This window comes from Lemur catta, chromosome 1 (genome assembly GCF_020740605.2).
Source record: "Lemur catta isolate mLemCat1 chromosome 1, mLemCat1.pri, whole genome shotgun sequence".
Classification (NCBI taxonomy): domain Eukaryota; kingdom Metazoa; phylum Chordata; class Mammalia; order Primates; family Lemuridae; genus Lemur; species Lemur catta.
The window spans coordinates 243,208,644-243,224,787 of record NC_059128.1 but is presented as its reverse complement, the minus strand read 5'-3'; the positions used below and the strand labels follow the sequence as shown (position 1 = coordinate 243,224,787).

Here is a 16,144-nt window from a genome sequence, read left to right as displayed (position 1 = left end):
TGTCATATCACTCATGGTCTAATCTCTTCACATTCATTTGAATCACTTGGGGAACCTTTGCAAAATTAAGAATCCTGGGTTCCATTCTTGCATAATACTACTGTGTTTATTTCTCCAGTGTTACCTTGCCATCTATATTTCTCACAAACAACTCCCCCAGACAATTCTGATGTGTAATCTGTTTTAGAGGAACCCCTGCAAAATAGTAGCAGCTTCCTGATTAGTGTTCCTGACTACATTTTCCCCTACTTGCAGCCTATTTCATACACCACCAAATATTTGATTTAGAAAATATCTCATAATGCCATTCCCCATTTGAAAAGTTTTCAGTTTTCTATTACCTAAGAATTAAAGTTCAAGATCCTTAACATGACATTTCATTCCTTTATTTATCCTGGTCCTTCCATTACCATTTCTCTTAACCCTGAATCCATGTACCAGACAAAGGATTTTCTTACCATATTCAATCATGTCCCCACAAATTTAGCATATGCCCAGAATGCATCTCCTTACTCTAAAGCTGTTAAATCCTGCATTTTTTTAAAGGGAAGTAATTTTATTTCCTTTCCTTTCTCCTATTTCCAAAATATAGTTTCCTCCAGTTTAATAGTAATAGATAAGATTAAAAGGCAATCTGCTAAGAATTTGGTTTTATTTCAACTTCCCTCTCCCAGTTTCAACTTATAGTAATTATCAATATGTGGTGAACATATATATTTTTATATTTACTGCATTTTATTTCAGAGAACACCGAGTGAAGACATGGAAAAGGAAAATGTAACATTGCTGACGAAGTTCATTCTCACAGGCCTTACTCATCAACCAGAGTGGAAAATCACCCTGTTCCTGGCATTCTTGGTGATATATCTCATCACCATTGTGGGGAACTTTGGTCTGATTACTCTCATCTGGAATGACCCTCACCTGCACATCCCCATGTACTTATTCCTTGGGACTTTAGCCTTTGTGGATACTTGGTTATCATCCACAGTGACCCCCAACATGCTGGTCAACTTCCTAGCCAAGAGTCAGATGATGTCTCTCTCTGAATGCATGGCACAATTTTTTTCCTTTGCAATCAGCTTAACCACAGAATGTTTTCTCTTGGCAGCAATGGCGTATGATCGCTATGTAGCCATATGCAAACCTTTACTCTATCCAGTGATTATGACCAATAGACTATGCATCCGGCTATTAGCCTTGTCATTTCTAGGTGGCTTTCTTCATGCCATAATTCATGAAGCTTTTTTATTCAGATTAACCTTCTGTAATTCCAACATAATACATCACTTTTACTGTGACATTATCCCATTGTTAAAGGTTTCTTGTACTGACCCTTCTATTAATTATCTCCTGGTGTTCATTTTCTCAGGTTCAATTCAAGCATTCACTATTGGGACTGTTCTTGTCTCTTATACATTTGTTCTCTTTACAGTCTTAAAAAAAAAGTCTGTCAAAGGCATAAGGAAAGCCTTCTCCACCTGTGGAGCTCATCTCTTATCTGTGTCTTTGTACTATGGCCCTCTTCTCTTCATGTATGTACTCCCTGCATCTCCACAAGCTAATGATCAAGACATGATAGACTCTTTATTTTACACTGTTATAATTCCTTTCTTAAATCCAATTATCTATAGCCTGAGAAATAAACAAGTCATAGACTCATTGAAAAAAACATTAAAGGGAAAAGTTTAGGTCTTGTGGTAATACCTCTTCTCTTTTTAGTAAAACAGTCACAAAATTTTGCAGGTTATATGTAGGTATAATTTTGTACATGTTGAACGTTTTTTGTGATTGTAATTGTCTTAGCTTTTTAATGACTTAAAGTGTTAGTGTTTAGTAAACTTAAAATATTTTTATCTATTTGAAAACATGCATGAAATTTCAAACATGTGTTGCTTTCATACTAGAATTTTTAACACACAAAACAAAAACATTTTACAGGTTGTATGCTCTTCATGTGACCTTATAAATATATGAAAAGGTAAAATTGTGTAGCTCCTCTGAAAAGAACTTGAGTGTGATGAATTATACAGTGAATAGACCTGCATAGCCTGGATACTCATATCACATATACCCTATATTGGTTGCAGGTTTCTGTTTTAGTTAGAAGAGCAAAATCCCAGGAATTTTGTTATCTAGCAAATCCCACTGGCACCTGGGACTGACTGATCTCAGAGAATAGCTATTCAATCTTATCAATAAAAGAATATAAATACTTAAAACAAATATCATCATTCTTTATATCTGGAAGTCCAGTACACCAGGTCATTTGCTCTTGTTTTGTTCCTCTGAGAGATACCTGCACACCCCAGGGAAGAGAGTAAAGGGATGACAATCCAGCTGCTGTTATTCTTTCACCCAAGAACATCCATGTTATTGCCTGTGTCTTTAGCTTGTTCATTTTTATTATTCATGTTATGTCCCTTGTACTAATGTTTTCTTGTCAATTATCTAGATTTTTGCATATACTTTCACTGTTACGACCCAAAGACTATATGTGTAAAAGAAGCATCCATTGTCTCTTTTTTCTGCCACTTTCAAGGTCTGATTTCCTAATTAGCCTTTTCCTTGAATGAGAAAGTAGACATAAAACTATGGACAGTTATGTAACCTGTCAAGTCCTACTTTATGTTGAGTGAGTATGGAAGGGGCAGGTGGAAGCTTCTCAGAAATTCAGACTCCTTCTGCAGCCTTCCTTTGTACATGTCTAGTCCACAGACTCCCCTTCTCTGGTTTGTCTTGCAGTACAATCTCAACTATTTTATATTTTTTCTGAAATCCAAAAAAATCTCTAGGTCCTTAGTGTGATCTCATTCTTCTTTAATAGATCTATTCCTTTTAGTAAATAATTTTTGTCACATAAGTTGGACATTAAAGGAAAGGTAAATTATACACTTGTGCAAAGCCTGCATTTTAGAGTAGATATTCTGTTTTCTTTAAAAAGAAACTACATATAACTATATCTAAAAAGAAATACATATATATTATTGATTGAATATTTTGTATAAATTATAATATTTTATTGCTATGTTCACTCTGTTTTCTGGCACACAGCTAATGTTTAATTTAAACCTATCCCATTGAAACACTGCTAACATAATAGAAGTATTCTCAGTTATTAAGAATATTAAGAATTAGTATTCATTCCTTAATCTGGAGATTTAAAAGAATTTATAGTCTCTCTGCTTTATATATATACACATATATACATACTTTTCTCATCATTTTATAATACTTTCTAATATTTAGGAAATTGCTGATATAATCATCCTAGACTACGTTGAAAGAAATAATGTAATTAGGAATTGGAAAAAAAGTAACAACCACCAATCAAAAGCAGAACGGTATTTTTTAGAGTCTGGGTTGTTAACTAGCTATGTTAGAATTTTAACTATTATGCGTATTGGGTGTCTATCAGAACCTCTTTTGTCTAGACCTCTTTTTCTAGACTCCTTTTTGTTTGTTTCTGATAAAACAATGTTTCTCAAACTTCAGTGGGCATAGTAATCACCTGGAGACCTTGTGAAAACATATTAATAGGTTGATAAGCTCCATCATTAGAGTTTCTAATTTAGCAACATTGATGCTCTTGGTTTGGGAGCACACTTAGGGAACAGTTGTTTTAAAATAATCAGTTAAGCAAATTTTTTCCTATTCAAGTTATTTAGAGACCAGTAAAAATGGAATTTCTACACATCTTGTATTGATTACTTAAACAACATTATACAAATATTCTAAAGGCTTCCATCCTCTGCTTTGTATCTTTGTCCTTATTTGGGGCAGATAGTAGCAGAATTCAATAGGGCATCAGTTTCAAAGGTTGAAATACTGTGGTATTTTTTATTATTTTTTCATGAGAAGGAAGACTGATAGTAATGATTGCAAATCAAACTATATAGTCACATATCAATAAGGTGAATGGGAAGGACCTTTGTCCTGTAGAAAAAAACTGTGAAAATGAATCAACATTTGAACCATTATTCTCTAAAATTTTCATATGGAAGTTGTTCCAAGTGCTATAATAATGTGATGTTTACATCATCCTAGAAGAAATCTTCTAAAATAAACGTATTTCAGGGCAATAGCTAAACGTGGCATTAAGGTATTTCCCTCTACTTTTCAAGAAAAATAAGTAAATTCACTGACTGTATAGTGAGTGTTTATATTAGGGCTCTCCAGAGAATCAATAGAAATATGTGCATGTGTATATGTGTGTGTGTACATATATATATATGTGTATATATATGTATATATGTATATATATACACATATGTATATATGTATATATATACACACATATATACATATGTATATATATATATATATAGAGAGAGAGAGAGAGAAAGAACAAGAGAGAAAGAGCATATAAAAAAGATTAATTTATTATAAGGTATTTGCCCATGCTATTATGGAGGCTAAAAAATATCCCCCAATCTGGAATCCCCCAAGCTGGAGACCCAAGAAAGCAAAAATTTGGGACCCCTAGAGTTGATGATACAGATTCCTGCCTAAATCTGAGGGCCTGACAACTAGGAGCACCAAGGGCAGAAGAAGAACCATGACCCAGCTCAGTCAGTCCAGAAGACAGTAAATTCAAATTTCCTCTGCCTTTTTGTTCCATTCAAGCCCACAGTGGATTGAATTAATCCCATCCACACTGGGAAGTACCGCCTACTTTGGTCAGTCCACTAATTCAAGTGTGATTTTCTTCTGGAAACAGGCTTAAGACACACCCAGAAAGAATATCTAACCAGGTATTTAGGCATCCCATGGCCGAGTCAAAGTAACACATAAAAACATCCATCACAAGTCTCCCCATTGTCAACTTAACACCCATATGCACCTTCTTATACCATAGTTAATGACTGAAAATAAAGACAAAGAAGTCATAATTCTGGCTAACATGATCTTGCATATAACTGTCAACTCATGAACACCTTCTCCAGAAGAGGAGGTTAAGTCTTTAGGCAACTTTTATTCTTCTCTTTGAAATCTGGCAACTGAAGTACTATAATATAAAACTAACAGTATTTAAAAACTGTCTATTATATAAAGTCAATACATCTTATATTACATGACAAAGCAATATAAGAAAAGACAAAGATATTTGCTATGTGTATATATATATAAATATGTGTGTATGTATACAGACACATATTGATAACTAAAAAGGAGAAAGCATTTGTGACAATTATAGTTCTCATTTCAGTAACTGGTCATGTGGGCAAGGCTGGTATTTATGACCTTCTTGCACTATTCATTCCCTATTGCCTTTGCCTACAGCAAGCATTTCAGTGGTAGTATTTCATTCCCTGGTGTGGTGACCTAAACACGTATTCCTGATGATTCTTGGTCAGTAATTGCCCTGCCTAGATTGAGTTGTTAAAGTTCTCCATTAACCTTAATTACAGGACGTGATAACACTGAAAGATCCCCTAAGTTATCATCTATATTCCAGACATAGCATTGTTTCCCTCCATTGTGGGTTAGTAGTCCAGTCTCTCCCTGGTAGTCAGGATCACCCTAATCAGCACAGTCATTCTTTTCTTTGCCTGTTGATTCAGAGGGATGAGAAGATCAAAGTGGCCAGGTAGCAGTCTTAACTTCCAATTCAGCAGAATCATGGTGTGTCTCCTAGAATAAACATTCCTATTTTGGACCTAAGCCTTTTAGGCCAGCAAAGCGTGAAAGTGCAGGAACAGGAAGCAAATTTTGCTAGCGGGTCACTAGAGGTAGTGAGTGGTCTCAGTCTCAGTTCCACCATTTCCATTTCTAGGCCTGTGAATCCTGTCTATGGGAGAAGCAGCACCATATATTGGAAGCTAATTCAGATAATAACACAGCCCTCTGAAGAATCTTGCTCCAGCCCTGCAAAGTATTGCCACCTCGTTGGTACTGTAAATGAGTCTTAAATTCATTCCACAGTTCTATTATACTGGCTGTTTCAGGATAGTATGGAACATAGTGATACGGTAAGATCAGTGAATTCCATGAACATAATCACATTTCTCCAATTCATTTGCTGTGAAGTGAGTTGCTTGATCAGAAGGAAGGCTGTGTGGAACACCATAACAATTACTAAGAAATTCTGAAAGTCCATGGATAGTAGCTTTCACAGAAGCATTGTGCATAGGGAAGGCATTTCTGTATCCAGAGTCAGTATCTATTCCACTAGAAAGAAAACACTGCCATGACAAAAAGCAATCCAAGTGTAGCCAACATGCCACCTGGTTGAATGGTGACTCAGTATTGGTTTCTTCTGCTCATAGATTTGACACTTGGCAATGGCCCTAGAGAGGTCAGCTTTGGTAAGTGGAAGTCCATGTTGCTGAGCCCATGCATAATCTCAATTTCTGCCATCATGGTCACTTAAGTCCATTTGGTATCTAAAGAATGATCACCCTGTCCTCTTGATTACTATTATTATTATTATTATTTTGGAGACAGATCTCATTCTTTTGCACTGGCTAGAGTGCCATGGAAGCAGCCTAGCTCACAGCAACCTCAAACTCCTGAGCTCACATGATCCTCCTGCCTCAGCCTTCCAAGTAGCTGAGACTACAGTGTTCACCAACATGCCTGGATAATTTTTTCTATTTTTAGTAGAGATGGGATATCTCACTCTTACTCAGGTTTGTCTCAAATTCCTGATTCAAGTGATTCTCCCATATTGGCCTCTCAGAATGCTAGGATTACAGACATGGCCCACCATGCCCACCTCCCTCTTGATTATTAACAGCCTTCTCTGCTGAGATAAACCGTTGGTGAATATCCACATGAGCTATAAACATTGTCCTAGCCCATTTGTGCTCCTATAAGAGAAGACCACAGATTGTGCAATTTATATTTTTAAAAAACTCATAAATTTGCTTCCTTATGGTTCTAAAGGCTGGGAAGTCTAAGATCGAGGTGCCATCAGGTTTGATTGTCTGGGGACTTCTCTCTGCTTATAAGAAGGCACCTTATTGCTGCATCCTCTGGTGGGGAGGAAATCTGTGTCCCCATATGGTAGAAGGCAGAAGGACAAGTAAACGAAATGCTGTGCGAAGCCTCTTTATGAGGGCTTTGACCTGATTTAAAGGGGAAGTAGCCCTCATGACATAATCATCTCTTAATATCATCACATTAGCTATAAGTTTTGGCACTTGAATCTTAGAGGGAACACATTTAAATCATGGCATTCTGTCCATAGCTCTCTCAAAATTCATGTCCTTCTCTGATGCAGAATATGTTCATCCCATCCTAACAGCCCAAAAAGTTTTAACTCATTCCAGTATCAACTCAAAAACATAGAATCTCATCTAGGTATCATCTAAATCAGATATGGATGAGATCCAAAGATATGTTTCATTCTGAGGCAAATTGCTTTACAGCTGTAAACCCATGAAATCAAACAAGCCACATGCTCTCAAAATACAATGATGGGACAGGCACAGGACAGACATTTCTATTACGAAAAGGAGAAATAGGAAAGAAAAAAGAGGTAACAGGTCTCAAGTAATTCCAAAACCCAACACGGAAAACAATATTAAGTCTTAAAACTTAGGTATAACATTTGACTCCATGTCTCATCTTCCAAAACCAGTGGGTGAGTGTTCAGTCTCCAAGGATCCAAGAAACCCCACCCTCATGGCTTTTCTGGGTGCAGCCCACACCACATCTCTCATGGGCTAGAGGCTAGTGCCTACAGTTCTGCCTGGCTAACATGGCATGCTGTGGGCTATACAGGTCTAGAGCCTTGGGGGCAGCCCTACCTCCACAGATGTGCTGGGAATTGCCCTAGTGGGGGCTCTCTGGGGTGGCTTTGCCCCTTTGACAGGTCTATGATGGGTGGAGAATTTCTCTGAGGCATTCTTTGAAATGTAGGTGGAGGAAGTCATGCTTCCACAGTTCTTGCACTCTGGATCCCTACAGAATTTGCACCAAGTGGCCATTTTCAAGGTTACTGCTTGTGCCTTCTGGGGAAGTGGTCCAACCTGCACCTGGGACCACCTGAACCATAGCCGGAGTGGCTGAGGAGCACTGTGCCAGAATTCAGGGAGCAGCCACTAGAGATACCCTTGGGCAATGAGCCCCAAAGTATTACAAGTACACTGGGAGCCTATTTGGAAACCACTCTGGCCTCAAGGCCTTGGAACTCTGGACCTCTTATGGGCACGGAAGCCTCAAAGATCTCTGATATGCCTTCTGAGCCATTTTCCCATTGTCTTGATGAATAACACCTGACTTTCTTCTATCCAAACTAGTCTCTTTAATAAATGGTCATTTGGCCACACCATTGCGTTTCTCTCCTAAATATGCATTTTTATTCTTTATGTGGTCAGGCTGAGAATTTTCCAAATCTTTATGTTCTGCTTCCTTTTTAATTATTAATTACATCTTTAAATAGTTTATCTCTAATTGCATTTGACTATAGGAAATTAAGAGAAGCCATGCAGCACCCTCAACACTTTGCTGCTTAGAGGTGTCTTCTACAAAATATTCTAGTTCATTGCTCTTAAATTCTACCTTTCACAAAGTCTTAGGACACAGACACAATTTAGGCAAGTTTTTGCCACTTTGTAACAAGGATGGCCTTTCCTCCAATTTCCAATAACATATTCCCCATTTCCATCTAAGCCATTGTTAGAATATTCTTTATTATTCACATTTCTACAAACATTCTGTTCATGACCACTTAAGTAATCTCTAAGAAGACCAATGCTGTCTCCACAGCTCTCTCTTCTCCTGAGCTCTAACCAGAACCACCCTTAGTGCTCCATTGAGGATTTTCCCAGCATGACTTAGAAACTGTTCCAGCTTCAACCCATTACCCAGTTCCAAAGCCACTTCCACATTTTAGTTATTTATTATAACACCACACCACTATTTAGTACCAATTTCTGCATTAGACCACTTGTGCTGCTATAACAGAATACCAGAGACTGGGTAATACCTAAAGAAAGAACATTTATTTTCCTGTAGTTCTGGAGGCGAGGAGGTTCAAAATCAAGGCTGTTTGGGTTGTCTGATGGGGATCCAGTATACACTTCCAAGATGATGCCTTGAACACTCATCATAGAGGAAGAAACCCTGTGTCCTCACATGTCTGAAGGCAGAAGGGCAAGCAAACGGAATGCTGCATGAAGCTTTGCTATGAAGGCTTTCAGCATAGTCAAAAGGAAAGAAGTCCTTATGATGTAATGACCTCTAAAAGTCCCCCCTCTTAATAACATCAGACTGGCCATTAAGTTTCAACACCTGCATTTTGGAAAGGACACATTCAAGCCATAGCAAATATCCACATGATTCTTGTCCAAATAGACCAAGTACTTTTTCCCAAACTTCCTAGTCACCAATTTTCCAGGTCCCTGACCACCCAGCCTAGCCATTAGCCATGACCCATGAATTGGTATATAATCACATCTGTCCATTTCTCCTTTCTAGCAAATTGAACAACCAAGTGCATAATTTAGAATTCTTCCAGCTGGTAAGATTTCCATTTACCACTGTCCTTCAGGGGTGTCCCAGAAAGAAGCTATAGTGCTACAGCCTTCCACTTTTAAGCAGTGCCTGAATATGTAGCACAACCATCTGTATCTAGGCCCAAGTCTTTTCTTCCATTGTGAATTGATCATATGATCACAGGTAACTCCCTATGAGGCCATAGGTGGAGGCTGTCAGAGAGAAGGCAATATAACAGGATTAGGCACAATGAGCACTTGGGCCACATCTTCACGTAGTGTACCTGTGCTTTCAGGGTCTGGTAAGGCCAAATGGCATATATATTACTTCCACTCAGTGTTGGAATGTTGTTGTGCATGTACAACTAGCTGGCTTAATTAGTCGGAAAACACCCAGCTCATGATGGGCTCTTGTGGTCTCATGATAACTTCATTGACTGTTATTTAGTCTTCAGCCTCAAGTAAGTCCTAGAGCAGACTAAGAACTTTTTCTCAAAAGAACGGTTAGTGGTAGAGTATGACATGGCTTTACTTCAAAATTCTAGGTGCTTATGCTGTTATTCACCTATGTATGTCTGCCAAGTGCACCAAAAGCATTTCTATCTGCTGCTCCAGTGTCAAACATCAGTAGGTTTACTAGATCATATGGCACATGAAGCAGAGCAGTTTGCACAGCAGCCTAGACCAATGGTAGAGCTTTCTTGAGTTATGAATACCACAGAAATTCTAGCAGCTTTTCAGGTCACTGAGTAAATGGACCACAGTAATATACCCAAATGAGATTATGTTGTCTCCATAACCCAAAGAGGCCTAGAAGGTGTAGGGGCACTTGATTGTAGGAAGACCCAAATGCAATGACTTATCTTTTAGTTTACAACTGGTTACTCAACATGTCCTATACCACTGGACCCCTACAAATATCACTGAGATAGAAGGCTCCTGAACTTTTGGTGGATTTATTTCCCAACTTCTGACACAAAATTGTCTTACCTATAAGTCTAGGTAGTGGCTACTTCTTGATCCATAGATTCAATCAACATAACATCATAAGTTTAATGGAGCAAAGCAATGTCTTGTGGAAGGGGAATGCAATCAAAGTCCCTCAGAAAAAAATTGCAAGTCATATATCTGATAAAAAGACTTATATCCAGCATATATAAAGAACCTTTAAAATGCAATTACCAGAGAAAATTATAATCCAATTAAAAGGGAGTCAACAAATTGAAAAACAAATGTCAGCAAATACAAATGTGAAATAAGGGCACAGAAAGATGTTGGGCATAAGTAGACATCAGGGAAATGCAAATTGAAACCACAATGAGAATCCAAAACTCACCTATTAAAATGGCTTAAATTGAAAAGACTACCCATATTGGATGCAGCAATGCAGGCATTTTTTGCTCGAAGATAGGCAACAAAATGAGTTAGGAGATAGTTATAGAAAATTTAAGGGGGACTCAATTTAGTAATTTTGTGTCATGTTAATATCCACCTCTGCATACCATACTGCTTAATTCACCCTTTTACAGAGTTTACACAGTGACTTCTGTGTAATCTGTTATATTTCTCCTACCTCTTTCTCTTTTCTTAGAAAAATTCTATGAAAATATGATAATTGGTTGAGTCTACCAAAAAATAAGCCATTTACTTTATAACTAACCTAATATCTATGAGCCAGATGTAGGTTATTTTTTTCTTTAAAAATTCCTTTTACTGTCAAGGAAGTTATATGCCACTATTCATATATAAAATATAAATTTACAAATAAATTATATTTTATTTCTGAATGAATATTCATTAGCATGTTGCTCTAAAGGAAAATCTTACCACCATTTTGAAAATTCTTCATTAATCCTTCAATACCTTTTCTGTACGTTAGGGTAAAGAACAAATCTCTGAACTACCCTCCAAGGCCCCTTGAGACCCCACTCCTGCTGGCCTCTCTGGACACATTTGACTCCTCCCTGCTTCTCTCTGTGCATACCAGCTATACTTTCCATTTACTGTTTCTCCAATATCAAGGCTCTCTGATAATCAAGGTCCTCCAATAATGAAAGCTCTGTTGGTCATAAATGTCCACAGGAATCACTTTGTAAGAAACAAAGACTCCTGAAGCAAAACATACATTTTGACCAGATCTCCAGGAAATTTGTAGGCATTCGTTTGGGAAGCACAGCTCTAGGCCACCTCCCACCATGGTCCTTGTCTTTGTTTTTCATTTACTCCTTCCTCTGGCCTTGGCCTAGTAATATTTCCCATCAGATTTTAGCTTAAAATGTAGGAACTAGGTATATGTCTAAATTTAAGCTGCAATTTGCATGGAGAGAACAACTGTACTTGGGTCTGGCTCCTAAAGGGAATCTAAAACTTTGGCCTTATTAAAATAGTGTTTTGATTACCTAAGACCATACTAATGAAAGCACTCAGAGTAACAAATTTTATATATAAACTGCAGTTTTCATAAATGTGAGAAATGTCACCTGTTGTGGAAAATAGTGGCATAAAATGTTATTTCAAATGATAAAACTAGAAGTGTTTATAGTGAAATGATATTTATGATTCAAGCAATCTGTAATAACCTTTGGGACAACCTGCACTTCTCATACACATCCAAATCCACAATGCCCAGTAAAACAGCTTCTTTTTGTCCTACAGGGAATTCTCTGGCACTCTTATGGGAATTTCAGTTCCCATTGCTTCCTCTTCTGACAAAAGCACACAATCATACCATTGGTTGACTCTTTTGTTCAGAATACATTTATATAAACAAGACTTTTCTAAGATTGGGAAATGGAGCCTCCAAAATGAATGAGAGTGCAATGAATTGCTACCTGTGTTATTGGCATTCCTGTACTATTATATTTTTTCCCATTTTAGAAAGTCTAACACTTTTGAGAGATCACAATTTCTTTTAAGATATGGGTAAGAGAGAAGTAATTTCTATAACCTCCATTTTGCTTTATACAAAAGTGAAAAATGCTATTTAATTTACTATAATTTTAGACTGGCTATACAAGCTATCAAAATAGCCAGGTTAAATTTGGATAACTATTGTCGCATTATGTTTGTGTTTTATTTTCATGAGTACATATAGATAAGGAAAATAGTTGTAAGACTGGATTGTTCTTTTAATGATACTTTATTATTTTGTTAGCCTTATCATAATGACTTTGTAAGATAGCTTGTAGTGAACTAGAACATTAAATGATTTAAAACTGGGTTTAAAGATTCAGGTCATAATGATTCTTGTATTAGAATTATTTCTGATTATTCTGATATAAATATCCATTCTGTTTAATTAATCACATTCTCTGATTAAAACTTTTAAGGTCAGTCACTTAAATATTAACTCCTGTATTCTTTCACCCACTCTGATAATTGGTGACAGTTATATGCATATGTGTGTGTGTGCGTGTGTGTGTATATATACACATATGGAAATATGCAGAAAATTGTATTGTTCTGCTCTTTCCAGTATTTATAACTTAATAAGTAAGCACATACCCACATACAAATTGAAATTGAAAATTTTCAACTATTTAGTGATTTGGAATTTCATGGAGTAAGTCCATTCTAAATACACATGCATTTAACAATTATAATTATTGCTGTTAATTATACCTAATGCTGTATCAGGTTCCAGTCATTGGTTCAATTATAACTGGCAGACAGGAATATCCACTCAAGTAATCAGCAGAATTTCTATACAACGTCAGTTCCAGTCACTGTCAGAACAAAGGTAAAGCAACTTTCAAATACAGGAGGATGTAAGGCACATGGGCTCATACCTGTAATCTGAGGACTTTGAGAGGCCAAGGAAAGAGGATCGCTTGAGGCCAAGTTTTAAGATCAGCCTTAGAAACATAGCAAGACCCTATCTCTACAAAAAATAGAAAATGTAGCCAGCTATGGTGATGCATGCCTGTAGGCCCAGCTACTTGAGAGACTGAGACAGGAGGATACCTTGAGCCCAGGATTTGAAGGTTGCAGTGAGCTATGATCATGCCACTGCACTCCACTCTGGGCAATAATAGACTCTGACCCTGTCTCAAAAAATTAAATTTAAGTTAAATTAAATTAAAAAAAAATATGGAAAGAACTTTCAGACAATGTTAGTAAATTTAACAAAAACATGAAATTTATAAAGTAAAATTTAAAATCAAACCTCTCATACACTAACTCCATAGGAAAATAGACTTGGATATTGAATAAAAGAAAAAATAAAGATTCCTAGGGTTGAGAGTCCTAAATGAAAACCAGGTTTAAGACAAACATTTACCCCCAAGGCTATGAGCCTTTCCCTTTACTTCACCTTCAGCTTCCTCTAATACTCCTTGGAGGCCTCTTTGGCCTTGTCTTTCCTAGATATATGCACACATGCTTTTTTTATTCTCCATTTCTCTTCCTCCAATTTTTTTCACTCTCTCAGATTTCCCTTTCATTTTCCCTCTCCCTTCTCCTTCCAAGCCCTCAACTCCCCTCTTCTTTTGAAGATATTTATTAACACTTTCTACAGTAAAAAATGTGAATTTGTCTACAAATGCCAGATGTTCTCCACATTTCCTAGAGTATTTTATTTCATGCTTCACACTGTTGTACCACTTGTTTCCTATTCACTTCAAATTATTTTTGGCCTCAGCTCTACCACAAAATAGAAACTGGAAACTGCTCTCAATACAGCCACTAAAATTTTGTCAATTTCCACACTCAATGATCTCTTTTCACTCATTTTTCTATTAGAGCATTTATTTTGGTATTTGGTACAGTATTTCACTTTGTCCTTGAGTACCTTTCCTTTTCTGTGACCACAACCACTCAGCTTTCCAGTTTCCCTCCCACTTTTCTGATCAGCCTGTTTAGTATCTTTTCTGGTATCTTCCTCTTCTCTTTTTGGAGTCAGCTCTTGGTTGCATTAGGAGATGGAAGTATTCGATGGATACTGGTTCCATATAGAGATGCTTACAGAGGTTGGAGTAGTCAGCTGGAAAAATTGGCATGAGTAAAAGGAAGACAGGCAGCCAATGAACAGCCAACCTCACACTCCAACACTAGCTCAGTGAGGGCTGTTCCTACATCTACTGAACTTCACATGACAAAGCTGACCCACTGTAAATGCCATTGATGAGGAAGAAGGATACATTAGGTGGTGTCCTGTTATTGCTTCCTTCTCTGATTTTGCAAACAAATTCCACTTTTGTCCTTATACCCTTTTTTCCTCTCTCTACTTTCCAATGTAGGGTGGTTATATTTCATTGGCTAGCCTATATCATGTCCCTTCATTCTAGATGTTAGAGGAATGGGAAAATTCATTTGTACTTCTTTTAGCTTCTAGAGCAGTAGGTAACCTCTGATAGTCACCAAAACTTGAGTGGCAGAAAAGAAGATCAGATCTTGGCCATCTTATAAATGACATATATCACCTTTGTTACCTCTTTAACATAACTTCCTCAAGTTTCTTTTCTTGCCATTCCTTTCTTTGTCTACTCTTTGTTGGATAGGGTATTCCTAACTCTGCCCTCTACAACAACGATGATTCCAAGTTATAATATCTATTAAGCTCTAATAGGCTCATATTACAGACTAGATCTCACCTGTTTGCTTAGATGATGCTCACTCCATAAATTTGTCTGCACATCCAGTTCTCAATCTCAATTCTTAATGATCATCTACCAAGCCAAGTGATTCCTCTCTCCTTCACTGACCACTGTTGTCACATCAAATATGTTTACAGAATACTAGAGGCTCTACATTCTGAATTCTTTTGAATCTATCTCACTGTCTCATCATCTCTTCCAATGTCATATCACACAAGGATTTGGCACTTCGTGTGCATTTGAATCACCTAGAGGGTAATTTAAAAATGTAGATTCCTAGACCTCTTTCTTGAACTACTTAATTCATTTCAGCACTTAAATCTGACAACCATTATTTTTCACAAAAATCTTTCCCAGAAAATTCTCATGTTTAATCTAACTTGGGGTCCCTTGGAAACTTATTAACAGGTTCCTAATTAGTATGGCTGACTCCTGTTTCCCCTTCCTGCAGTGTATTTTCTCCACTGTCAGAAATTAAATTTAAAAAATGTATGACGATGCCATTCTCCATATTAAAAATTTCAATGTATGTATATTGCCTGAAGAATAAAGCTCAAGACCCTTCGCAGGGCATTATTCATTATTTTTATTCCAGGTCCTTCAAAAACCTTTTGCCTTGACACTGCATCCATGTCACAGGAGTAGAATTTTTCTAGCATGTTCGACAGTGTCCACATAAATTTAGCACACAAGTAAACTGCTCCTCTTGTTTTATAAATCTGTTAATTCCTACACATTTTTGGAAAATAAATATAGCATTTCTTATTTCTTTAACTTCTCAAATAATGTGTCCATTAATTATAGTACTGATAAAAATTAAAAGTGCTTTGATAAGTATACAGTTTGTACTAACACCTATTCCCCAATTTCAATTCATAATTTACATTGCAAATATTCTTTTTATATTTACTGCATTTTATTTTATTTTGAATGAATGGACAGTAATTGTATTTTCCCTCCTTTAGTTTCCTTCAGTTAGTAGTAATAAATAAAATTAGAAGGCAATCTGATAAGAGTTTGGTTTTATTTCAACTTCCCTCTCCCAATTTCAACTTATATTAATTGCATATGAATATATGTATTTTTTACATTTACTGCACTTTATTT

At 36.7% G+C, this 16,144-nt stretch overlaps 1 protein-coding gene across 1 annotated transcript; it reads left to right on the top strand.

Moving 5' to 3' along the window:
* Positions 1-741: 741 nt before the first annotated feature.
* LOC123642331 (olfactory receptor 5H8-like) lies at positions 742-1,692 on the top strand. The gene has a single exon (XM_045557333.1). It carries the CDS (start codon positions 763-765, stop codon positions 1,690-1,692), a length of 930 nt encoding a protein of 309 aa, XP_045413289.1. The 5' UTR covers positions 742-762.
* The last annotated feature ends 14,452 nt before the right edge of the window (positions 1,693-16,144 follow it).